The sequence below is a fragment of the Opisthocomus hoazin genome, chromosome Z, assembly GCF_030867145.1.
Source record: "Opisthocomus hoazin isolate bOpiHoa1 chromosome Z, bOpiHoa1.hap1, whole genome shotgun sequence".
NCBI lineage: Eukaryota > Metazoa > Chordata > Aves > Opisthocomiformes > Opisthocomidae > Opisthocomus > Opisthocomus hoazin.
In genome coordinates this window covers 4,100,173-4,124,970 of record NC_134454.1, presented here as the reverse complement: position 1 = coordinate 4,124,970, position 24,798 = coordinate 4,100,173, and the positions used below count along the sequence as shown (strand labels likewise).

At 39.9% G+C, this 24,798-nt stretch overlaps 1 protein-coding gene across 3 annotated transcripts in view; it reads left to right on the top strand.

Annotated features, from left to right (window-relative positions):
* The window catches only part of MCTP1 (multiple C2 and transmembrane domain containing 1), a 311,022-nt gene that overhangs the window by 192,427 nt on the left and 93,797 nt on the right, over positions 1-24,798 (top strand). For all 3 annotated transcript variants that reach the window (XM_075411266.1, XM_075411268.1, XM_075411267.1), the window contains exons 10-15: positions 816-909; positions 13,644-13,746; positions 15,770-15,872; positions 16,246-16,347; positions 16,694-16,768; positions 18,626-18,745. In XM_075411266.1, coding sequence (XP_075267381.1) covers positions 816-909; positions 13,644-13,746; positions 15,770-15,872; positions 16,246-16,347; positions 16,694-16,768; positions 18,626-18,745 — 597 coding nt within the window. The remainder of the gene's footprint in view (positions 1-815; positions 910-13,643; positions 13,747-15,769; positions 15,873-16,245; positions 16,348-16,693; positions 16,769-18,625; positions 18,746-24,798) is intronic.

Genomic DNA, 24,798 nt, shown 5'->3' with positions numbered 1-24,798 from the left:
TGTTACTTTTAGTTACTTGAAAAAAAGAGCAGGAACAGAACACACTTTCCAAGCAGCTTTCTAAAACTACCTTGAGTGAATAAATGTGAGTGTTGGTCTACTCTTTAATTTTATTCTTCTTCTTTTTAATATATGTAGATATTGCATAAATTTATGTTAAAAACATAATGATTTATAATAAGTGATTTCTGACATGGAATTGGAATCATCTTTTTATTCATCTTTTTGATCTTTTTTTGCACGTGATTATTATGACATCATTAAGCTGTTATAATCCTCTTTTGATTGTTTTTGCTCATGTTATTTGCAAGCTATGTGCAAGCTCATATATGCATATATGCTATATGCAAGCTTAAATATAATGGTCAGCTGCAACAGAAACAATACTGGCACTAAGTCACTGATCAAAATATTATTGAAGCTATCAAGGGGAAAATGTGAACATAGATCTCACAAAAGTATTCAGGGAGAGGAAGTGTTTTATTGTTTGTAGTCATTTTGCTAATACACTGTTGTCATTTAAAATTTTGTTGGACAGTTGTACTATTAGGGGATTAATTCTGTAGAATTAGTGTTATGTTTAATCTTTCATATTCTAATCTTGCCTTTGCATTTTTCATTGGTGAGTTAAAATTGCAAAATACTGAAAAAAACACTGACAACTGTACATTCTTCAGAAATTAGTATTTAAAATTATGGGTACATTAGACGGAATTACGCTAACTTCTGTCTGGTCTAGAGAGGAGACTATTAATATTGCTTTCGGTTTGTCTTTTTTGCAATACAGAATTGTTTTTCTTTTTATTATTTTTTAGAGTCTAATGACGATGTTCCATAACATGAAGGATGTGGGATTTCTTCAGGTGAAGGTCATCAGGGCAGAAGCATTGATGGCAGCTGATGTCACAGGCAAGGATTCATTTAGTTTCTGTGACAGTAAATACCGTAGTGAGACTGGACCTTTTTACAGGTGCAAAAAACACAGTTAAAACAGAAGTTTATCTAATGATTATTGTCTGTTTGCTCAGTCTCATCTTCTGCTCGTTCAGGGAAAAATCTGCAGACAAACAAACAAAACCTTTGTAAGCAAGGCAGCAAGTCACTCTAATGCTAGCAGACCCCTGCGCAGATTATTTCTCAGAAGACTGAAATACACATTTTTCTCCATCAGAGGTCCTGGAAAAAATAGATAGAAAAGAATTTCTAGTCGATAAAAATATACAAAATGATCCAAATTAAAGCTGAATTCCAGAGGATAAGGCAAATGAAAGGTGCTAGACTTAGATACCACCAAAACAACTGCTTGGTATTTGCCAGATATTTAGCAAGGATGCGTTGGTTTCAGACATTTCAAAGAGGTCCAGTTTCCTCTAACTACTGCTTATCTCTTTAAAAAGGTGAAGGAGAAAATCTTTTTTTGTTTTCGATTTTTTTGTGATATAGGCTGCATGGGTAATTTAACCTTTTGCTTTTCAAAATAAAGAAAAAGTATTCCAGCCATACTGACCATATTTCTCCAGAGAAGTCCAAGTTATCTCCTGTAAGTACAATCACCTTCACACTGCACAAGTTGAACAGCGCAAAATGAGCTGCTTCTGTGTCGGAAAATAGCCATCTCTGCTTTTTTTTTTTAAAAAAAAAAAAAAGGAAACTATACTAATCTAACTGATTTAACTGCAATCTGGACATAAATGTTCTGTTACAGGAGCAGATGTAGATATATAGCAAGATACTAATTTTTTAATAGTTTTTTTAAAATTAGCATGAGCACAAGTGTTTCCTTTTTTCCTCAGAAAAGGTAACAGAGCAAACATTTTATTGCTGAAACTGATCATCCAGTTTGTGGCAAGCAAAATAACAGATTCTATTTTCAGGGAGACTGGAGAAATTCTTCTAAAGATTCCTCACTCTGCTTTGACCTTATAATCCAATGTGGTCTGAACAGAGAGAGAGATTAAGTTATTCGGGGGCAAATGGGATAATTCAGTCCCTGACCTCGTTCAGTCTTCGACTTTTCCAGATCAACATGTCATTTGTGCTGGTTGAACAAATTTTTTGGAAATACATTTGATTCAATTAAAGATGCACAGAGCTACCAAAAATTTTCAGACATTGCATTTTGAACAACGGTCAGGAAGACTGGGAAGAACACTCAGTGCCTTCCCATGTCCTGCATATTTTGTTCTTTAGCAAGAAAAAACACTTACGATATGTTTTGTAAGATGGCTGTGTGTTCCAGACATTACAAAAATCATTGTATATTTTGGATCAAAAAAACCCTGGCATTTTGAAAAGAGCACAAATTTGCCGATTTTTAGCAACTTGTGGGTATATGAAGATCATTTATTTCAGATTAAACTTCGCATAGTAATATTTAGAAATAAATCAAAGTAGTTTTTTGGTGATTGTCAATAAATCACGTTTGTAAAAACTGTGTAGAGATTTGACCCTCCACCTTTGTTCAACTGAGCAATACTTATTAGCCAGTGTGGAGAGCGCTGTCGTCGGTGGTATAACTTACACGACTGAGGATTGCTTGTGTGAGTAAAAGCTAAGGACTAGTGTGCTCTTCTTACGTGATTGTTTTTTCAGAGTTAATCTTTCGCCCTCCCTTGAGTCTGAAAAGTAGCTGAAACACCTGTATAGTACCTGTGTGGCTTGCTCTGTTTCCTGTCTGCTGAACGTATCCCGTTTCGCTTTCAGGAATCTTTGCACGTGAAGTGATAAATCAAAATTTATTAGTTTGGGCTGAATGGATTTTAAAAATCCCTAATATTCCATCATTAAGCATAAGCACAGATGGAAAAAGATTTCTGTAATCTTCTAAGTAGTCATCAATCTCACTACAGTTGCAAGGATTTTTTTTTTTCCTTTCAAAATGTGAAATTTTTCTTTTGTTACCATACATTCATTGAGCAGCTTTGTAATACTGTATTAACTCTGCGTGAATAAAAAGCAATTGAGACTCCCGTTGAATGAATGAGTAAAAAGCACAAATTACTTTTTAATGAAACCCTCAATTCTTCTCCTTTCCACAGAAAGCCCATAGCCTTGTTCAGATGAATGCTGCTACAGTAGGTCACTTCAGTTAAGCCCCTGATAAACTGTTGGTAGGCGAGGGCAGTTTTTTCTCCAGTCTCAATAGCCCAGTGTTGGACAGTGCGCTTTGTATCGCTAAGGTTGGTGCAGTTTTTTTTTTAAAAAGAGAGAGATTAGGGGTTTGGGCCTCAGTTTACGAACCTTCCCCCACCCCCGCCATACACCTGCGTTGAACAAGATGCCAGGATGGGCTGAAATTTCGGTGAAGTTGTGGGCAAGGGAGAAAGAGGGCACGACCAGTTTGAAAACAGGGCGCTGCACGAACGTGCCATAACTCGGTTTGAAAAATACCCCAGAAAAGAACAAAGTGAGGCTTCTCCTCTCTCAGCCTGCTTGCAAGTCAAGGAAGGGCAGAGCTGCTGAGGGGCTGAGAGATTCCCCACCGGTGCCTGAAAGCTCACCTTGATTTTGGGGAGAGATTGAAAATAGGGCGTTTTCCAAGACCGGGGCCTTTGAGAGACTTGCCAGATCTGTGAGGATGTTTTCCCTGGAAAAACAGCGTCTTTCCATGGTCAAAACACAATTTTAGGGCTTCCACCAATGCAGAACTGTGTTCTGTTGGGAACTGTGGTCAAAGCAAATAGCCTTTCCTGGAAAATACGTATTTTTTATGTTTTTTAATACTTTTTTTTTTAATATTTTTTTTGAAACTATAATCTAACAAAGTTCCTCTGGAAGACCAGCAGACCTTCTTGAGGCTTTGGCTGCTTGTGGAGCACTGGCATGGCAGCACGTGTGCCTACAGTGACCTCCTCTCACGTGAAGAAGTATTCTGAAGGCGAAGTAGAACATAAAGTGTGGTGGACTTATGTCAGTTGGCCTCCGAAATTACTAGCTATTCTGTTCACCCGACCCCTGAGAGTTTTGGAAAGCAATGGGCAGTTCGCGGTGGAAGTAGTTGGGTGAGCGTACTCGCTGTGCAGCAAAGTGAGGTGTAGGTGCGTCGTGGTGGAAGGCTGCTGGCTTCGCAGGCAGCGCCTGCATCTGCTCTGCTGGGGCAGATGCATTCCACCACAAAATAAAATTCAAAACCTCTGCCTTAACACTGGCGAGAAGCAAGCAGGGTGGGAAAAGAGGTGGTTTGGTCAACTTCAGCAAAAGTTCTATTATTTTAAGGAATAATAGTTAGCAACTCAGATTCATTAGCAGAGCGGGATCCAAGCCCCATCTGACACCTGCCTAGAAAACAGTTTGTTTTGCTGTCTTTGGGCTTTAATTAAGACGTGTTCAATTCCAGCCCCCTGGCTCCCCTCTCCCCTGCCCTCCACCCCCCCCCCCCCGGCTCGCTGTGTCACAGACCGGCGATCAGACGCTTTCAGATGGTCCAGCCCATGACTTTGACCTTCTGCGCAGTCCGGCGTTCCCTGGGGAACCGTTCAGCTCATGAGGTCTGATTTCACACTTCCAGGATGCCTCGGCTCTCTTAACAATGACAGGGAGACAAAGCCCTTTAGAGCGGGCCGCATGGGGACTTGTTTAAATTGGAAACTAGAGAGGAGTCAAGGAACAAGGTTACAGGCTACAGAATAGTGCTTTTAATAAAGAGCTCACAGCTCTGGTTCAGCTCAAAGAGGGCTACCTCTGTACAATTAATTGAGACATTTATCTGGAGCATCTTAGGCCTCTACTTTCTCACAGAATTATGTGATAAATATCAGCTAAGAGGCAAATGAGATGTGCATGAAATGAATTTTTAACACTTTGATTACTGTGTCTCCAGTCTTCATTAGAAGTAAATTTATTTGTATTTCTGACCTCATTATTAATCAATTGTCTGCAGGTTTTTTGGGTGCCGTGATTTCAGAACCTGGTATACCAGACAGATTTTACTAAAGAGCTCAGTGATATTTAGGTTTAGAGTCAAAAGCTTTTCAGGCTTCTCCCCCTCTGAACAACAGAAACTAAGCACAGAAAATGGGGCAGATTTCTTTTTATTTTTTTCTTTTTTAGTTTTATAACTGGAATTCAGCCTCTCTCCTAAGAAAATTCCACTTTAAAATTTTTATTAAAGCACTTAAAAGTAGGCTGAAGATACCAATGTGGCTAAATGCGCAGTATGCAAATGAGTTTTCTAAAATCAGTTCTACTAAAATGTCCTAATACCACATGTGCAAAAATAGTCTTTGAAATTGTTCTTCAAATGATAGGAAATGTCAGAGTGATGTACACAAACGTTAAATTCACAAAGGTATGGAAGCCCATGCATGTAAAATTGAAGGAATAAATTCAGAGGCCCTTTGGAAATATGGTTCCAGAAGTAATTTGCTCTGTCAATTAGTGCAACCAGATTTCAATATACACTTGAATTATCTTCACAGAGTACAGGAATCTACTAGATGGGCAGTATTCTACAGTAGATAAAATCTCACCTGGTCCTATCTGTGTAAGTTACCTGAAGACATCATCAGTCCAATTGCAAAACTAATTTTTTTAAAGGAGGTAGCAGTTTTAGGAAACCAGTGGAAAAATTAGAATTTAAAATACGTTTGGTTAACCATAGCATTTAGAATTAAATATATAGTAAAAGGATGATTTGTGGTTATGAACTTTTTTTTTTCTGTAAATATTCTGTGGAAACGCATTGAACACGATTGTGGGACTGCACCAAATCTCCTGGTAAGGTATCTCACAGGTTGGGGATACCCATCCATTGCAACATGTTTGCAGCAGCACTGTTAAAGAGGAATTATCATTTCCATTTTAAAGATGGAAAACTAAAAAAGGTTAAATGACTCAGCTAAGGCCAACTGAGCAAGTCCTTGTCAAAGCTGGCATTTGGCTTGAGCCCTGCACATAATCCATTAGATAAGGCAGCTTCTCATGCTATTGAGCCATTCCTCCTCCTGGCCAAAGGTCAGGCCGACTGCTCTGCTGCAAGCAGCTGGCTGGCAGGGAGCTTGGAACAGCATTAGTGACATTAGTGCCTGCATGAGTGGCACTGCCCCCCAGAGTCATGAACTGGCTCTCTTGTCTTCCCAAAAAATAAAGGCCTTTTTTGGCTGTGGGGACTTAGATCCATAATGGACAGGCCAGCCGTGGGGGAGAACCACAATAGCTAATGAAATATTCAAACAATATTTCACCTTTCATAATCGTGTTGAACTTGGTTGAACTTTGCAAAGTTGTGGTTTGTGAACTTGGCTTTTAAAAGTAGAAGTGGAATAGAAATCTCCTATTATGTTTTTCAACTATCCAAAACATTTTTTGTAGTCTTTGTGATCCTAGCTCTGTTTCTATAAAGTAATTTTAACAGTGCAAGAAGTCATGTAATAGTTCAGAATAAAGTTAGTGATCTGCTTAAAGTCAGTTCGTGGTCTAGCCAGTGCTGGAGTTGACTTTCTGACAGTTTGTGTAACTTTACAGACTGATCAGTGGCAGTTAAATGCCAATCTGTTTTTAGCCTGCCGCATGGTTCATTTTGTTGAACACACAAAACTAGGAAATTAATCGTGTCTCTGGATGTATACTGAAGCAATGTATGCTTTCTGTAGCTATGGTAGAAGTATGTCCACAGGGCTCACGGGGAGCTCGCCCCGTGCTATCTGCTGTCCCTTGACAGTTAATCCTTATGAAGTGCAGGAAGGTTTCAGGGGACGGGCAGCTCTGCCGTCCGCTTCTTGGCTTGCGGCTACTCTGAAAAGCTATTGCGTTAATGGTAGTTCATTGTAAGAGTCCATGGAAACTCTGCTTAAGAAAGAAAGAGTTGTCCTGCAATGACTGATGGTCTTTCCGATTTTTCATTTTCTTTCCTACAACCTGGATTTTCAGATACTGAAAACAGAAAAGCACGTTTATGACTGTACGCAAGTGGCTTTTTCCTGTCTAAAAGAGTCATCTTACTGCATAAAATATAGGTGGTTCCATAGGTTTGTTTAGTGAAGTCTCCTTCTTTACAATATTAACCAAATAATATGCAGATGACATGCAGTGTTCTGGAGAAAAATGCATGTGTTTAATAGAGTTTTATAATAAAAGGACATCACAGTTTAACTTGTACAAAACATGGCAAGCAAGAAGTGTAATTTAGGCTTTGGTAGCTTCTTGTCAAGAAAAATTCCTATTCGTGTACAAGTGGAGCTAGAAAGTGAGTGCAAAAGTGGGATTACGTTGAATTAAGTTCCCGTTTGGAGGAATTGCAGTGCTCCAAAATGAATTTTTGCTGGGAAAACAATCTACCAAGGATCAAAAATTTTTATTGGACAGCCTACCCCTCAGGAACCATTTAACTGGCCCAGAAATATGAATTATATTCTATTGCAGCTTGACAGCTCTAATACTCAGGTAAAGGTCGTATTTGTGCAAACAAAAGATACTTGCGTCTGAACTGGTCATGTGTCATTCAATCTCCTGTGAAAAGGCAGTACTTGTGGAGTTAAGTTTGAGATGAAGCCCAACGTTTTGTTGTTTTAGCTGCCTGCTAGACCTGACATTCTGAACAGAGTCCAGCTCACTTCCAGCCTGGAAGACGGACTGCAGTGGCTTGTGTCTGAGACTGGTCCAACCCCCCTGGAACATCATCTCACAAGGGTTCACATGCCACCTAACATCTTTGGTGCTTGCAGATGAGTTCCAGCATAGCAAGCCAGCTGATCTATAACTGTGGAACCTTTGAATGGATGGAAAGGGCCATTCCCAGACTTTTCCAAAACTATGAGGTGGTGTGATGCTGTAGCTACTTAAGAAGAAAATTCAGAAGCTAAAATTGTGTGGAGGTTGATTTTCTAGGTATTTTGAGAAGCAATTAAAAGTTGTCACTATTCAGGTCTCTCCCCTATGATGAGAAAGTGTATTTTATGTACTTGCAGGACAAAAAGGTTGTTCCACTGGCCAGCCTTCTGAGATCCAGATAACGAATCTGAGCTCTGAACTGACTTTATTTCTTTTGTGAAGGGCTTTGTGGGCTGGGGGGAACTTTGAGTTTTGAAGCAAATAACAAATAAGACCCCTCTAGTTCCTGGTTATCCTCTCTTGCAGCTTAACCACTGTTGTGGAGTTGAGCTGGTTTCAGCTGACGGGTGTGGATTGAGAACCGGCTGAATGGCAGAACTCAGAGGGTTGTCATCAGCGGCACTGAGTCTAGTTGGAGGCCGGTAACTAGTGGTGTCCCTCAGGGGTCAGTACTGGGCCCAGTCTTGTTTAACTTCTTCATCAACGACCTGGATGAAGAGTTAGAGTGTACCCTCAGCAAGTTTGCTGATGACACCAAACTGGGAGGTGTGGTAGATACACCAGAAGGCTGTGCTGCCATTCAGCGAGACCTGGATAGGCTGGAAAGCTGGGCAGAGAGGAACCTGATGAGGTTCAACAAAGGCAAATGCAGGGTCCTGCACCTGGGGAGGAACAACCCCATGCATCAGTACAGGCTTGGGGTGGACCTGCTGGAGACCAGCTCTGCGGAGTGGGACCTGGGTGTCCTGGTGGACGACAGGTTAACCATGAGCCAGCAGTGTGCCCTGGCTGCCAAGAAGGCCAATGGGATCCTGGGGTGCATCAAGACGAGTGTGGCCAGCAGGTCGAGGGAGGTTCTCCTTCCCCTCTACACTGCCCTGGTGAGGCCTCATCTGGAGTACTGTGTCCAGTTCTGGGCTCCCCAGTTCAAGAAAGATGAGGAGCTACTGGAGAGAGTCCAGCGGAGGGCTACGAGGATGGTGAGGGGACTGGAACATCTGCCCTCCGAGGAGAGGCTGAGGGAGGTGGGCTTGTTCAGCCTGAAGAAGAGAAGGCTGCGAGGGGACCTTAGAAATGCTTATAAATATCTGCAGAGTGGGTGTCAGGAGGATGGGGCCAAGCTCTTTTCAGTGGTGCCCAGTGACAGGACAAGGGGCAATGGGCACAAACTGAGGCACAGGAAGCTCCATCTGAACATGAGGAAGAACTTCTTCCCTCTGAGGGTGACGGAGCCCTGGAACAGGCTGCCCAGGGAGGCTGTGGAGTCTCCTTCTCTGGAGATATTCAAGACCCGCCTGGACAAGGTCCTGTGCAGCCTGCTCTGGGTGACCCTCCTTTGGCAGGAGGGTTGGACTAGATGACCCACAGAGGTCCCTTCCAACCCCTACCATTCTGTGATTCTGTGATTCTGTGTGCAGTTCATCCAGGGGCGTGTGGTACTTCTGAGAAGTCAGGTGACGAGTCAGAGACTAACATTTTAATTAAGGAGTGTATAGTGTGCAATGTGGGGACACAATGCTGACTGAAGTATAATACTTTACTTAGATCTAAGTAAAGTGATCTCAGTTTGTGCTCCGGTCGTGCCGACTGTCTAAATGCAATACAGCATAGCACAAACAATGATGTCTGTCAAACTAGATGCAACGTGTGGCATGATGAATAAAGTGGCAAGCTTCAGAAGTAAAGTAGTTCTTTCATTATTTTCTGTGGTAGCTTACATTACAAAGTAGATTTCCTTCTAGGGGAGGCTCTCAGATAGTCCAGGTCTGTAATGGGTAAAGCGGAAAAAAGGTGGGGGAGATCCATAGAAAAAGAAGCTGCTTTCCCTTCCAGGTTATTATGGGTATTATGTAAATGAGAACATTATTTCTGTTATTTCAGGAGCCCTTAGGACCATAGAAGTAGAGTCCAAAAAACATGAGACATTACAGCAACAGACTGGGTTAATGAGATTTGTTCTACTTCTCACTGAGGTTTACTGCAGGTCTGATTTCAGTCGTTTGGAAGGTGTACTTCGCTGTTTTTTACGAACTACTTAGATCGTGAATTCCTTCAAACAGTGCTAGGTGTAGTAGTGATTAATCCAACTGAGGTCATGGGATTACTCGAAATCGTAAGAGCTGGTTTCGGTGGTGCTTTGAGTGTGCTTTCAGCGTGAGTGCCTTCAGCAGTTGGTGGTCGTCAGACCCTTGCGCAGCGCTGAGCACACATGTAGGACTGCATTCAGAAGAAGTCTGTGGATGTCCTCCTGATCAATAGAATGAAGTACCTCTAAAGTGACTGGAGGAGTAGCTGGAGGCCTGCAAAAGGCACAGAGCAGGGAGCTAGCTGGAAGATCCTTGGTAGACACAGTGTTTTGTGTAGAATTTCTTGACATGTGACGGGTGATATGTGGGGATATATGAGGGTCGTGATTTAGTCTGTAGTGAAAGGCATACTTGTGATGACAGCATAATTTAGAATGATGTAATTGAGTTTAGGCGGCACAAGTCTAATCTAAGGTTTTGAAGTGCACTTTTAGAACTGCTGGATGGACAGCACATGCTTTTCTGAACCTGTGTGGTTCTTTTGTATAAAAATGAGGAAAACCATTTATCTGTCTCTCATCCAACATTGCTAGTTGCATTAACTAGACAGAAGTTCTATGAGGCTGCCTTGGTTAGAGTATGTGTTGTGTTTAAGGTACTGGTTTTGAATAATACAGTGATGAACATAGGTCATAAGTTCCCGAATTTGCTTAGTCCTCCTAGAGACCAAGGACACGTAAGGACAATGTTTTTCAATATTTTAGTGCTCTCTAAAGGCTTTCCTTGGGAATGATCCCATTGTGTTGAACACTCCTGCAACGTAGCAGGTTGCCATGGCTGTCAGTGAGAGTTAAGATTGCAGTTATTCTTTCTAATAAAGGGAACCTGGAAGATGACAGATGGATATGAGTTTCGTCAAGTACTTGCACATTGGTATGGCTTTGTCTTTCTGGATGATGTTCACTTATTTGGGTTGGTATCCAAATGATGCTTGCAAATACCATATTTTTAGCACATCAGCGAAGAGCATTGCCTTCCAGATACCCAGCCTGGTTATGAGTGGTTTAGCATATGGAAGAAGTGCCCATAGGCAGTGGTGAAAGACCCTGCATATAGGAACCTCGTAGCCTCTTCATATGATAAAAATGTTTTTCATTAGTAGAGATGTTCATAGCTGGGAAGCTGCTGCTTTTCAGCCGTGATATACGGGCCTTCCCTTGTACCGTGTCACAATATTTTCTTTTATTAAATTTGGTCTCGAACTGTTGTCAAGTTGTAGCAGGGAGGCAACATGAGATGCTGAACATGAGAGGAGCATTTTTTTTCTTTCTGAAAACCATTTGTCTTTGGTTTGATCGAGGATCTCTGTGATTGATGTTACATATTATTTAGCTTAAGTAGATTGATAGCCATATAAATCTATGAGGAGAGTCATTGGAAAAGTGCATGTCAACAGATGTAGAAAATAAATGAATGTAGTAAATACTTTCTCTTTGTTTACAGAAGGGTGCCTTTGGACACCGCAGTGCATTTTCCTGTGTCTGTATCTGATTAATGAGCACGAATCACATTGTACAATCATATGCAAAGATGATTGGTGGTACTTTAAAAAAGGAGATAAAGTAGTATCATCCAGCTCACCTGCTGTGTCTGTTCTGCTTTGTTGTTTTAATGATCTTCTGGGTGTTTCTTTTCAAATACTGAAACCTAAAGAACCTAAATAAATAAATAAATATGTTTTAAGTTTCCTCGCACCTTTTAGGCTTGTGAAATAGGAAAACATTGAGACGTGTGGTATGTCCATCTCTGCTGATTAATGAATTAATCTGTTTTTCAAGTTTAATGGGAAAGATTCAGCGGTATGTTTTTTCTAGAGAAGGTAAACATCAACCCTGACTGTAACTCACAATGTGTTTAAAACAATTATTCTTTATCATTAAAGTTAATAATATGCACATTAACCTCTGTTGTAGTCTGAATCAATACAGCAGTTTGGGAGATGTGACCTCTGGACAGCTTTGTCTAAATATTGATTTCATTGTCATTTGTATAAGGTATGAAACAAATTACATGCCTCCCTAATATCATTAATGTAGCCCCATTGAGCTACTCAGTTTATGGCTTCTTATAAAGCATGACAAAGCATTATGGAATTATTGAAGACACTGTGAAATGCAATTGCTCAGTGTGCTAGATTTGATTGTGGAAGGCCAGTGCCAACACTCCACAACTTTCAAACACTTTGCTGTCCGAAGAAAGTCTGGAGACAAGAATGAGCCACTCCGTAGTTTGCAACTCAGTTGTTAATTTCCGTCAGACAAAGTTGCTTTGGATTCTGGGAGCAGCAATTTATTCTATAGCTTTCTGCTGATATATTTTTAGCCTTACATGAAAGTAATGCATACACTCGTATTCTGTGCCAAAGCCGAAGTTTGTTTTCTTCAGTTACTGCAGAAATTCAAAACAGGTGGGAGGGATAGCATCTCTATCTTGGCCAGCACCTATAGTGGTTGGCATTACTGTTATAATTTGAAATAAGAGTTAAATAATTTACTCCACACTGTGATTTCTTCCCTTTATTGCAACTGTCTTCTCACCATGCCCCTTATGTTTTTGTTACTGCTGCTTCCATCATTGCAGTTCCTCAGATCTTCCTCGCAACACCTTCTTACACTTCCAGGAAATTTCAGGGTTGCCCCAAAACCCTGGAGATAGCAATCTTCCCTTCTTTTGCTTCCCCCCTCTTCAGAGAGCTTCTTTTTCACACAGCTGAGCTGTTGTTACGCACGAGATTCAGGTGTCTGCTTCCCTTCTTCTCCTTTCCAAATACAAACCTTGATCTTGTGGATATCTGAGAAGAAGCTTGGTGTAAGTTTCATGTCTTCCCCCTAAACTTCCAGCTGGGATGATTTTTCTTGCTCTTTTGCTTGGTATCTCAGCGCTGGTCACCTGCAGTCGTTGGCTGTAAGCTGCTTGTTTCACGTTCAGAGGCACACATGCATGTTTCCTTTCCCCGTTCTTTCTCTTTAGATAAAAAAAACCCAACTCAACTTCCATACCCTGTCTAGGATACCGCTTCCATTATCTACATACTACATTTTCAAAGCAGCATCTTCATACTTTCTCCTGTGGTGGCTTTCATGCTGAGGGACCTTCTTGTAAATATATGCGGAGCTACTTCATTGTGCTTTAATGTATACAAAAACCCTCAGCCACGTTTGAGCTTCTGCTGTGCTGAGACTACAGCCTGTCATTCCAGCTGATATCGTCTCATTGTTTAATTGTACTTGCCCATTTTCTCTGGCGTTAGGCTTTTATCTGAGACTGTCTTTAAGGCTTTTTGATTTTGTGGAGACGATTTGTACAGCGTGAAACATGTAGGGCATAGTAATCTTTGGATGAGTGTCATAGGTGCTATATCATTACAAATAATATGGAATGATACATTTCCCACGTATCAAAATGCTCTAATTATGTTATCATTACAGTCAATGTGGGATTGGCACCATTAAAGTTCTCTTAGCTGTCTCAGAAGGGTGCTGGCACCTTTTAGGAACATGCTGGTTTTTCATCAGAAAAGTCTGTATGGTGTGTTTTTTTTCTTTTCTTTTTTAAGACAAAAAAAGATGTTCTCTTAGTGAAGAATGTTAATAGATTACGGAGATGAGCAACCTGTTACGATCATCTTGAATATAATGCAGACCATAGGACTTCCTTGAATTAATTCCTAAGAGAATTACAATACAGCTTAGGAAAAGACGAAAAAAACACAAAACTATTTTTTATTTAAACCTTGCTCACGGTGGGTTTTCGTAGTTCATAAATTTTGTTCCAAATTTTCTCTTACAGGTAAAAGTGACCCGTTCTGTGTAGTTGAATTGAACAATGACAGACTGCTGACACATACCGTCTACAAGAACCTCAATCCAGAATGGAACAAGATCTTCACATTGTAGGTGTTTTGATTTTGTGACTGTTGGGGGGGCAGTGGTTTGGGGATGGGGGGGCTGTTTTGAAGGGAATGTACGCTTGAATCAAAGACACCTATTGCTGATTCTGAAGAAAGATAGTGACGGCACACTGATACTTCTAAATCAAACAGCAGAATTCTTTTTAGAGGATTAAAAATATGGAAAAAATTAGAGAAGAGAGACCGTTGCAAAGGTGAAAAAGCAAGGTCTGTTTCTTGGAAACCAGGTACGAATAACGCTAGGCACTCCACACTCCTGCTGGCTTCAGTGAGAGTTTTGAGGGCAAATCCATCACACTGGATTTGGCCCTGAGGTTTTGGGTGGAAAAACGGATATTGTGATTATGACCTTCATTAAAATGTGATTGTTATCTGTAGTAAAACTTAGATAACTATATGAAGGAAGCAATTTTCAATGCATTCATACTTCTCTGAATTATGATCAGAAACTTCCAGCTCGTTCTTTCCATTTACCAACTGCCCATCTCACCATACCGTCTGGTGTCATGCCAGTACAGTGCTGCTGTTGGGTAAAACACAGTCTCAAACGTTTAGTTTATTGGGAGTTTATTTATGTGGTTGGGGTTTTTTATCCTTCTGTTATTCTGAAGACAGTAAAAGATTCTGACAAAACCGAAAAAAGTGTTCCACAAACAAATGTCCCTGTTACTTGTCTTGCTCAGCTGCCTTCCTGTTCTCCCTGCTTCTCTCTGTCTGACTGCAGGGTGACACCAAGGAGTAGAAAACTGATCAGCTGCAGGTTTCTCTGCTGCTGAAATCACCTAACGGTCCACTGCAAAACCAGCAGAAGCTTTAGCTCTGTGTACATTTACTTACTTTATAAGAAATAAAACCACTGTGTTTTGCTCTTGATCTCAAAACACAATCTGATGTTAATTTTCTTTTTTTTTCTCACCTCTAAATTTGTCATTCCTATGTTTGGCATCCGTAGCTTTTCTTGCCCTGCACTGAGCTCTCAGGAATTATCTCAGAACAAAAGAAAAAATCTCTCAACAGTTGTGCTTCTCATTCGCTTATTAACGTAGTTCTTATTTATGTACCTGCAAAACCGTGCTAAGTTCTTCATTAATTTATTTTTAATTATCTACTAATAGAGCCAATAGCTAATCAACCTCTACTGCTCAGCAGTGTTTCCTGCATAGGAAACTGCCTGGTTTTGTAGAGGACAAAAGACTAATCAGGAATCAAATAGAAAAACTCAAAAGGCCTTCAAGGAGAGTTTTCACCTCTCTTCTGTGTGTGTTTGCATGGACTGTTTTATTTATCCTCAGATTTGTTAATTAATTTTGGGCTAGTGATCCAGTTTCATCTGGAGTGGTACATTTTACTGAAGTTAAAATTCTGTTCTGGCTTTTTCACTGAATTGAGGAATGTAAATTTTTCACTTGAGAGTTTACAATGGACGGTGACATTTGTTGTGCGTGGTGGTGGGGTGTTTAACAGCTCGCAGGCAAAAAGCAGCAGTAGCTGAAAAACGCACCGGTTTGTGTCGCTGCTTCCTGATTTGTTGCAATGACTGTTGTATATTTGTAATTAAGCGAGGATTTCAGGATTACAGAGCTTGTTCTCGGTGCAGGGATGTGCTTGTGTGGCTCGTGATTGTTTCTGCTTGCAGACCCCCAGATTTCACCGTGTTTGCAGTAAGCATTGCTGCGAGGACAGCAGTGTTTGAGGGGCAGCAGCGGCTGTAAATCCCCCGGTGCTGGCTCTCCTTGCAGCTCGAGTGCCAGGTGGGAGGTTTAAAGCAGCATCCCTTGGAAAGCTTCCTCTGGGAAAGCCTTGCAGAGAGAGCGAGCAGTCGCTGCAGCCCTGAGAAAGCGACTCGGTTATAGGGAGGGGTGCCTCATTTACTTCAGTTCTGTTCTCTGCCACAGCTCGGAAGAAGAGACGGGTATCTGCTTTTTGCTAACCTTCCACGCATTTGTCCTTGGTACCCGCTGGTGTAGGTGACTTCTCTCTTCTGTGTGTGCTTCTCCCTTTGTAGCAATATTAAAGACATCCACTCGGTGCTCGAAGTGACAGTCTATGACGAGGACCGCGATCGGAGCGCTGACTTTCTAGGCAAAGTCGCAATACCGTTGCTGTCTGTAAGTTTCATTCACCTGACATACCGCTCAGTGTTTTTCCTGCTGAAGGGGGGAAAGGAAGAAGGAAAGGAAAAAAAATAAAAAAAAGAAGAAGAAAAAAAAAGATTTGGAGCTCTGTGTCTGTCATTTCTCAACCAAGGCCTGTAATAAGAACACTAAAATTTTAACATACTCGATTCACGGCCGTGTTGAGTCCCATGATAGTTAATTTTTCCTGACAGACTCGGTCCTGGTAATGAACAGGTACTTGTCAGACTTGCCACAGTTGTTTTGGGTTCTCTGTCAGTTCCAGCAGCTGGGGGTCAGGGGTCGGCGGGGGGGGGTATTCAGCGGAGACCGCGAGACAGACGGCTGTCATGTCCTTTTCCTGCAGATTCAAAATGGTGAACAGAAAGCCTACGTCTTGAAAAACAAGCAGCTGACAGGGCCAACAAAGGGGGTCATCTATCTTGAAATAGATGTGATTTTTAATGCTGTAAGTCTTAACTTTGGCTTTTTTGTACTGCTAAAGAGTTCAGTTTCATGAAAGCTTTTGTTCCCGATTTGTAGAGAATTTCTGTCATTCCCCATTTTCTCCGAACCTTGATGCATGCGGCAGAATACTCTTCTGCCACTGCCCGGCACACCCACTCTTTTTGTTGCTGCTGCCGCTGCGATTGCCGCTGATGCAGGGAGCAGCCACTCACGCCTCCGTGTGCGTCTGTGTCTCGCGGGCCGGGCAGCCGTGACTTCGAAACTTCGTCATTTTTGCAGATGGAAGCATGTGTTATTAGTAAGGAGGGAGTAAGCTTTGAAATACTGACACGCGTTTTAATGCGCAGGTGAAAGCCAGCGTACGAACCTTAATGCCCAAAGAACAGAAGTACATTGAAGAGGAAAACAGACTGTCTAAACAGGTAAAGAGTAAGGAAACACTAATCCTTTCCGAAAGCCTTAATATCAAGTGTGCACGTCCAAATATCTGGTATCAAACTACTGCGGGTAAAGAATAACATTTTCATTACCTGTTTACAAAAGAATATGATAGGTTGGAAAAGGCAGAAACAAAATACGTGGGTTTATTGTGTCTCCTCTATGAATTGCAGCTTAATTTCCATGAAATACGTGAATAAGAACACAGTTAAAACCATCAGGTTCCACACATATCAGATTATAGCACAGGTGCATGTAAACTAAGTCTTGCATAAATTTTTGCTGTTAACCTTGACCCAAAAGATCTCCATTTGTTGTAGGGTAGAGGGTCTTTCAGCGCGCTTTTAGCCAAACTTTAAATAATCTGGTTGAGTAAGATTTGAATCAAAGGTGAAAGCAGACTAGAATTCTTTATTACTTTGGAGAGTCTTGTGGGTAGGAAATTTTTTCTTTTTTCTTTTTTCCTTTTTCTTTTTTCTTTTTTCTCTCCATGTTTTTTGCTACACACAGTTTTAATGTTTTGGTAAAAAATATTTAAACACATTTCTTATCTTTTTCTCCACTTGAACTACTCTTGATTCAGTTTTTCATGTCCCACAAATGGTCTATTTTATATGGAGAGAACTGGGCTTTTGGTTGGACTGTGGAAAAAAAGATTTTTGTTGTTTGCAGTGAAAAGGCAAAGGTCTCAAACTGGCTTTTGTTTTGCTGAAAGCTTACAGACTTGATCATAATTTAAATTATCTGCTGGATGTATTTTTGTATTGGTTGTGCGATGTATTTAATTAAAAAATATTTCAGGAGGCAAAATATTTCTTTTTTGACTGTGGTTAATAATGCAGTTACTAAAGCTGCGTTTTGTACTACTATTCTAGCAAGGAAGCAGCAGGGCCTTTTATTCAAGATTCATTCTTCTCCCCATGTCTCCTATGCCTCCTATGTCTCTCTTTCGTGACAGAAAATGTCACTGTGATTTTTGCAGGTGGCAGGAGACGTAAACTTTAAATACCCTCTTTGGGTTGGTTTTTTTTAAGATTAGCTTGCATGGGACACCCCACCACAATACCACCTCGGGCAAGGAAAAAAAATGAATCTTTATGTATGACTGATCTGGGTGCGTTTTAAAAAATCCACATTTTCGGACAGTGGACATGTCTTACCTACCTAGTGTTTTCTGTGCTACTCAATACACAAATTAAATAATTCACTGGTTTCTTCACCTTTTTTTTTGCTATTTCTGAGGGTTTAAGGGTATTCTGAATCAAAAATGAGCACTGTTACTTCTCATGTCAATACAGATTGAATGTATGCGGTTAAAGTTACTTTGATAAATACTTAAAACCAAGTGGTCAAAATGCATCACAGCAGGCAGATTTGTTACAAATGAAGGGAAGATTGGATGTAAATGGGTGCAGGTGATTTTAATTAGATTCGAGGCATAATTTTGCGTGGTTTCAGGTTAATGTCCTGCATCATCAAGAAGGGTCAAAAATTTTTAAGTACTTGAGAATGGAAGAAGTCTTGCCTACTTAATAATACTCTGAAATCTTAATAACAAAATAACTCATGACATTTTTCAAGTGGCTTTTTAAAATTGAACAACAATTTATGTACCATTTAGAACTAAATTCAACAAATAAGAGCTGACATAACTAACAAATTCTCTCTCTCTTCCAAGTCTCTCAAATTTTAAACAATCTCCCTCAATTTTTGAGCCAGAGAGCTTAACATGTTATTTTCTCAGTCTTCACCTAAATTAAGAATGACAATATTGTAAGCATGAGCCTCCTCTGAAGCTTTTGGGGTTTGGAAACATTTTCACTCTTTCATCTTTTTAACAGCTACTGTTAAGAAACTTCATCCGGATGAAGCGTTGTGTCATGGTGCTCATAAATGCCGCCTACTACATCAGCAGTTGCTTTGACTGGGATTCTCCCCCAAGAAGTCTCGCTGCTTTTTTGGTACGATCTTCTATTATTGTTAATCACCCTTGTGTACTTGTGTCCTAGACTGAGAGATAATACAGTGTTGATGTGGGTGTTTCTTTTTTTTGTTTGTTTAAAACTTTGCATTATGAAGATACCACCAATTATGTTTATTCACTTATTTTAAAGAAAGTAACAAAGTTTAAAATGTCACACAAACAAGATGTAAAATTGAGGTTTTTTAGTTTATAATTGTACAAATAACCTAAGCAAGTCATACAACTCAAAATACAGTCAGTGAACTATGGACGATAGATCTTTGGCTTCTCACACATTACTTCTGTTACATTTTGTTTGGCCCCCTAGTATATTGCATATTTACTCTAAAACTTGTTTTGAATATTTACTGAATTCTTTTACATGTCATGAATACAAAAATAGTGCTGTTTTGTCCTGCACATACCAATATATGTTCTGCATGTAATGTTTTTAGAAGTACAGAAGTCTGGACCCAAATAGTTGCTTCCTTACTGAGATTTGGTGTTCTTGGTTAATAAATAAATAAATAAATAACCCCAAGTAAACAAAACCAACTTTGAAATTGTTACTGCAAACAAACTAGTACCTTTTAGACATCAAGCTCTGGTCATAGTTCAGTTTTTGGTGAATTCATTTTTAGTGATTTAAATGAATCTGTTGTGTCTCCATAAACATTAGCTTCATTAATACCAACATTTTTTTTCCTATTAAACTTTGAAAATTCCAAGCATAATTGTTGATTGCATTCTGTTTCCCAGATTAATATCTTTTATTTTCAAAATCATGTGAGCTACAAATAAGACCAGAGCCCCGTGTGATTTTTGCCTTAGGAAATCCCACCAGCAGTAAAAATGTGTGCATGGGCACACTTTCTGGAGTACCTAAATTTATTAAGCTGGCTGAATTACTGAAGTTATGAGCCTCTCCACCATGAATATGAACAGAGAATGGATCTGGTCTTCCTTTTAATAATTGTAGAAGGAATGTGGTGAAAGTGCTCCTAACCTGGGCGCCTGAAGGCCTCAAATTTGGAGAAAACAGGCTCTGGAGCTGGCTGCACTGGAGCAGTAAAGTGGGATACTTTGGTGTGTCACTAAATCACGCTGTTTTGGAGGAGGTTTCTTCTAGCAAGGCTCCATTAGTGCTACGTGACGTGTTAAACCTGCTTGTGGCCTGTCAAAGGATGGCAACAAGCTGTCAGTCCTTGGTTGAAATGTTCTTCAGGAGTACAGGAGATAGATGCTCTGTTCAAACACTCAGGGTTTTTATACTTTTACTGATCTCTGTAGTAACTGCATTGTGTGCAAAAATCTAAATACACTTATTACTGCTTACTTTAGAAAGATGATCGATCTGTCATTTCAGCTTAAAATGATCAAAATTTCATAGGAAAATTCAGGTTTTTACAGAAAACTCATGTCTTCGTGTTGCTGTTACTACTCGAGGTAGTAGATACTCAGCTGTCTGATTTCAATATGGGTAAGGACCGCCCACCTGTTACGGGTGGAAGAAAGGGAAATGGAAAGACATCCTAGTCTTTGGGGAAAACGAAATTATTGCTTTCTCATGATGTGCTGCCATGGCCATGGAAGAAGTTGTGTTGCTGTTAAATTGTTTCTGATCATAGAAGAAATTCAGTGTCCTCAGAAGTGATAAATACATAAAACACAGAACTTGAGCAGGGACATCTACGGTCAGCATACGTCATTAATTGTAGTTACAGTGTATTGCAGTAGAAATGTGTTCCTGATTTTATATTTATGTATATATTAATATTTTATATATATATCTCTCTCAAAAGTCTGCTTTTCTCAGTTTCCTTTTAGTATTTGTTTTGCTATGTGGTGACTGTGGTAGTTCTGGATATATTATGTCTACATTAGTGTGTGACTTCACGGATGTGGTCCTCCTCTGCATCCAAAGTGCAGCCAGTGCATTTTGGCCTGATGTTGCTCTCTTCAAGGATGAAATCATCCCTCTATTGGTCAAAAAAAATTGATAAATTTTTGGTAGTCAAGTCAAATCTAACTGAACTTCTGTCATGGTCAAAAGCTTTGGATTTGGGTGGTTTCTGGAGTTTCATAGCTGTCATAGGCCCTTGAAAAACCTTGGGAGTGGTCCACTTGCATGTGTGATGCTGAATTATGCTTGCACTAAGGTTATGCTTGAATTTAATAGTCTATAAAAAAGCTCTACTTATACGTATCGTTTTCACCTCTTCACTATTATACAAATCGTATCTCCTTTTGAAGTTGTCACCCAGAGGTTAGAGAATGTCACAGTGAAATGTCAGTGCCAGAAAGATGAGAAATAGGCCATTCTGGAGGTTTCCAGCTCTGTAGGCAGACTAATAAATAATGTACGAGAAGTAAACTTTTAAGCTAAACATTTCTTCCTTCCTGTTGGATTTGAAGATGTGCCTTGACGGATAACCTCCCGATACGGATTTACCACCACTTCACGTCAGTTACATATGTGAGGGTTAATTTTTCAAATCTCCCATTGCCCCAAGTTCTTGGCGTTACAAGTACAGGTACTCTTGTCTCTACCTCACGGCATGTCTTTACTTTCTGGTGGGGCTACTGTTATGGAAGACCACAGGTCAAGAAATTCTGGAAGATTATCTCAGTTTTCTGAAATGTTGTTTTAATTAATGAGAGAGATCTGGAAAGGAGGACTGCTCTTGGAAAGCCTTGGTTAATATGGTGGCTCTATAATAAGCTACCGTTACCTGCTTTAAGCTCTTCGCACACTGACATATTTACTGCGACTCTTTTTAAAGTCACTCTCCTTGGAGAGTCACGGTGTTAGTCATGGAGACTAAAAGTGTTCATTGAAGGGGCTTGCTGGTTATTTATACTCCAGAACTTAGCTGTCTCAAACCTTCACAGTATCTGGGACATTTTAGGAAAGGAAATGCTTTATTAAAGGTTTAGGGTGGTTGTTTCTAAAATCTGTCAGAAGGCACCAGCTCAATGACTGGTGTTGCCCACGCTGTACCTAGAAGTACAGAAATCTAGAAGTCAAGTTTTCGATGTTGTAGATTATGCGTTTCCTCAACTAAACAGTATTTTACCTGTTTCAGTTGAACTTCATAAGCTCAGCGCCTTCACTGAGGATTTTTACTGAATGACTCAAGGTTTTGACTCAATTTTTTTTTTCTGTGGCTCAGTAATTCACAGCTGAACAATAATTGCTACCTAGACATAATTTTTTATATTTTTATGGTAGTATAACTGTGATGTGTTATTTAGCTGTTACTTTTCAGATACTCAAAGGTATTTGTAAATAGCTCATGAAATATTGGTTGATCTGGCTAGAATATGACTTTGGATTTGAACCATCAGAAGCTTTGATATTCTCTTCTCCTTTTTCATATTTATTTCCTGTTAAATAAAGGAAGTGTATAGCAACAATGTTAAATTAATGTTTCAGTTCCAGAACAGCTTTATTACACCGCATACATCCCTGTTACGTCTAGAGGCAGATCAAAAAGACGTTACGTGTTTGTGTTTGTGCTTGTTAAGCACCTAAATGCAATGAAAAACAATAGAATACATAGAGAGAGACTTTGCTGTAAATTCACATGATTTTCTGTATTTAAAAGAGACATTTGGATTATTTAGAAGTTAATTTTTGGTTTTTTAATTCAATAATTAATACAGTATGTTTCAGACAGAAGAACTTTATTAGAATATGCAAAAGTGGATGGTTTTTCTTTAATCTACTGTGGGCACTGAAATGTCTACTAAATTGGGCCTAATTTCCATCAGCTTCTTCACCAGGCATTTGTGTTCTTGCAGATGTCAGTGGGTGCAACACAGGGGGAAAAAAGTGTACACTCTTTTTTTCCAGTACTGTCATTTCTCACTGTAATGAGCACAAAAATAATTGGACAACTGAGCTATCAGTAAAAGGACACACTTCAACGTGAGTCAATGAATTATTTTACAGGACAAACTTTAATCTTTAAATGTGATTGTAGATAATTTGTGCTACCATCTGTCCATTTGGAATTCTTTTAGCCTTTTCAGTCGTTATACAGTAAGTGCTGCTGTGTTTAACATTAACATTTGATATTTTACACATTTAATTTCTGTACCGCTGCGTGGTCCTTGGGGAGCTTTGCTCTAGTGCTACATGAGAGAGACAAAGTATTGATCAGTTAACATTTCAGCTACATTTATGTATGTCGCAAAATTAATGAAAATGCCAGACAAAAATGTCAGAGTGCACAAAAAGGTAGAATTTAAATTTGGTAGTTTAATGAAAAGTTTAAGATGTGCATTATCAAAAATGTCCCCTTGCCTTTAAAGTACAATTCATAACTGAGTAACTAAAGGGAACCACATATTTTACTTAGAGGAACATTGAACATGAAATATAAGGAAATATATAATCTTCAAAGTGTTTGGTATCCCAAAATGGCCTCGGTAAAGCACTTTAATTGCCCGCTTGAACATTTAACTGTTACTCATAAAATAAACTTGTTTCCTTTCTCATTTGGAAGCAGAGGACCCTCACCTGATCACACACACACTTTTCAGTATGTCCTCAAATTAAAGCTTTCTGTGAACATGTTCTCCTATTCCTGTTCTTACTCCTCTGAACCTTTCTGTATTTGTGTATGCACGCACGTAGAAAATACTTTTCTTTCTTAGGCTTTGAAATATTGATAAAACGACTTGCCCTGCATCCAAGTCATTTGTCAGGTCCAACTCACCTTCGCTTTGTCTTCTAACGTTACACGATTCCTGTGTGAAAATGACATGGTAGCGTCCCGAGCCTGTGATGAAGTGTTAGTTCTCTTCCACAAACACCATTTCATTGTGGTGGTGTCATGCTAATTAGTTGAAACCGAGAAGGAAGCAGGAGAAAAAAGAGCTGGTCCCTAGCAGGAAATGAGACAGTAAGGTAATTTTGTCAACCTGCTTAGCTTTTCCCTGCTGAAAATGGAAACAATCACTACTGCGTGCTTCAGAAGCAGCTTTCACTCAAAGCTGAAGGACAGATGCGATGTTTTGGGAGAGGCTTGATACGGCACCATCAGGAGTGGGAATGCCCTTGTGTTAGTTATTAAATATTTATTAAATTTTTTCCCATGCTGTAATTGTAGGAGAATCAGAATTCTGCAGATACGTTTAAGAGCTCGTTGATACCATTATTGAGGATCTAACATATAAACACCTTCAAACTGCTTTTTACTACACCTGGGTGAAGTGGACCATCAGATTGTCTTTGCCACCTGTTGTCTAGAATTTGAAACTGGAAGAAGTGCTGGTAAGGTAGCTGCAAAAACTTCTTACATCCTAAAAAAGCCTCTCCAAAAATTCCTGTCACTGTCAAAGCTGCCTGTTCTCAAAAGAGAGATCTGCAGAGGTAAAGTGACATGGCAGTGGCGAAGCCAGTACAAGGTTCATTTCTGATGCAGGTTGCACACGTGTGCAGGAGTCTTTCAGCTTTTTGTCAGCTGAATCTTCACCAGAAGGAAAGAGAATGAAGGAGACCAGACTGCCGTGCTTTTTTTTTTTTTTCCAGAAGTGAGGCAGACAAAAAGTGATTAAAATCCTGTTTTCTCTTTCCTGATTTTCTGTAGACCAGCAGAACTAATGTGAGGCTGCTGCAAAAATACAGCGGGATTTAAGCTTTCTGCGGCAGTTAGCTATATTGTGTGCCAGATTTTAGACAGTGGGGTAGGAAAGGAGAAAATACATAGCGGATCCTGGTATGTACGTTGAGTTCCATTAACCATTCATACCTGAAGAACATACCGGCGCCAGCAGTGATTAAAAAACCCCTCTGTACTTAACTGTAGCAGTTGAGGAATGATGCTGGTGTGGAAGCACTTGGTGTCATCAGTCCACGTCTGGTGTTTGACACGTTGTGTGCTTGCAAATCTGATACAGGGAGAGGCAGGGCAATATTTACATACTTAAAAATTTCTATTAGTATTTTATTTTGTTTTTAAAAAGTCACTTCATTTTACTTCCTTCACAGAGCGAACGCGTACTTGCTAAACCAGTTTCGCAGCGTGATCGTTGCCAAAGTGG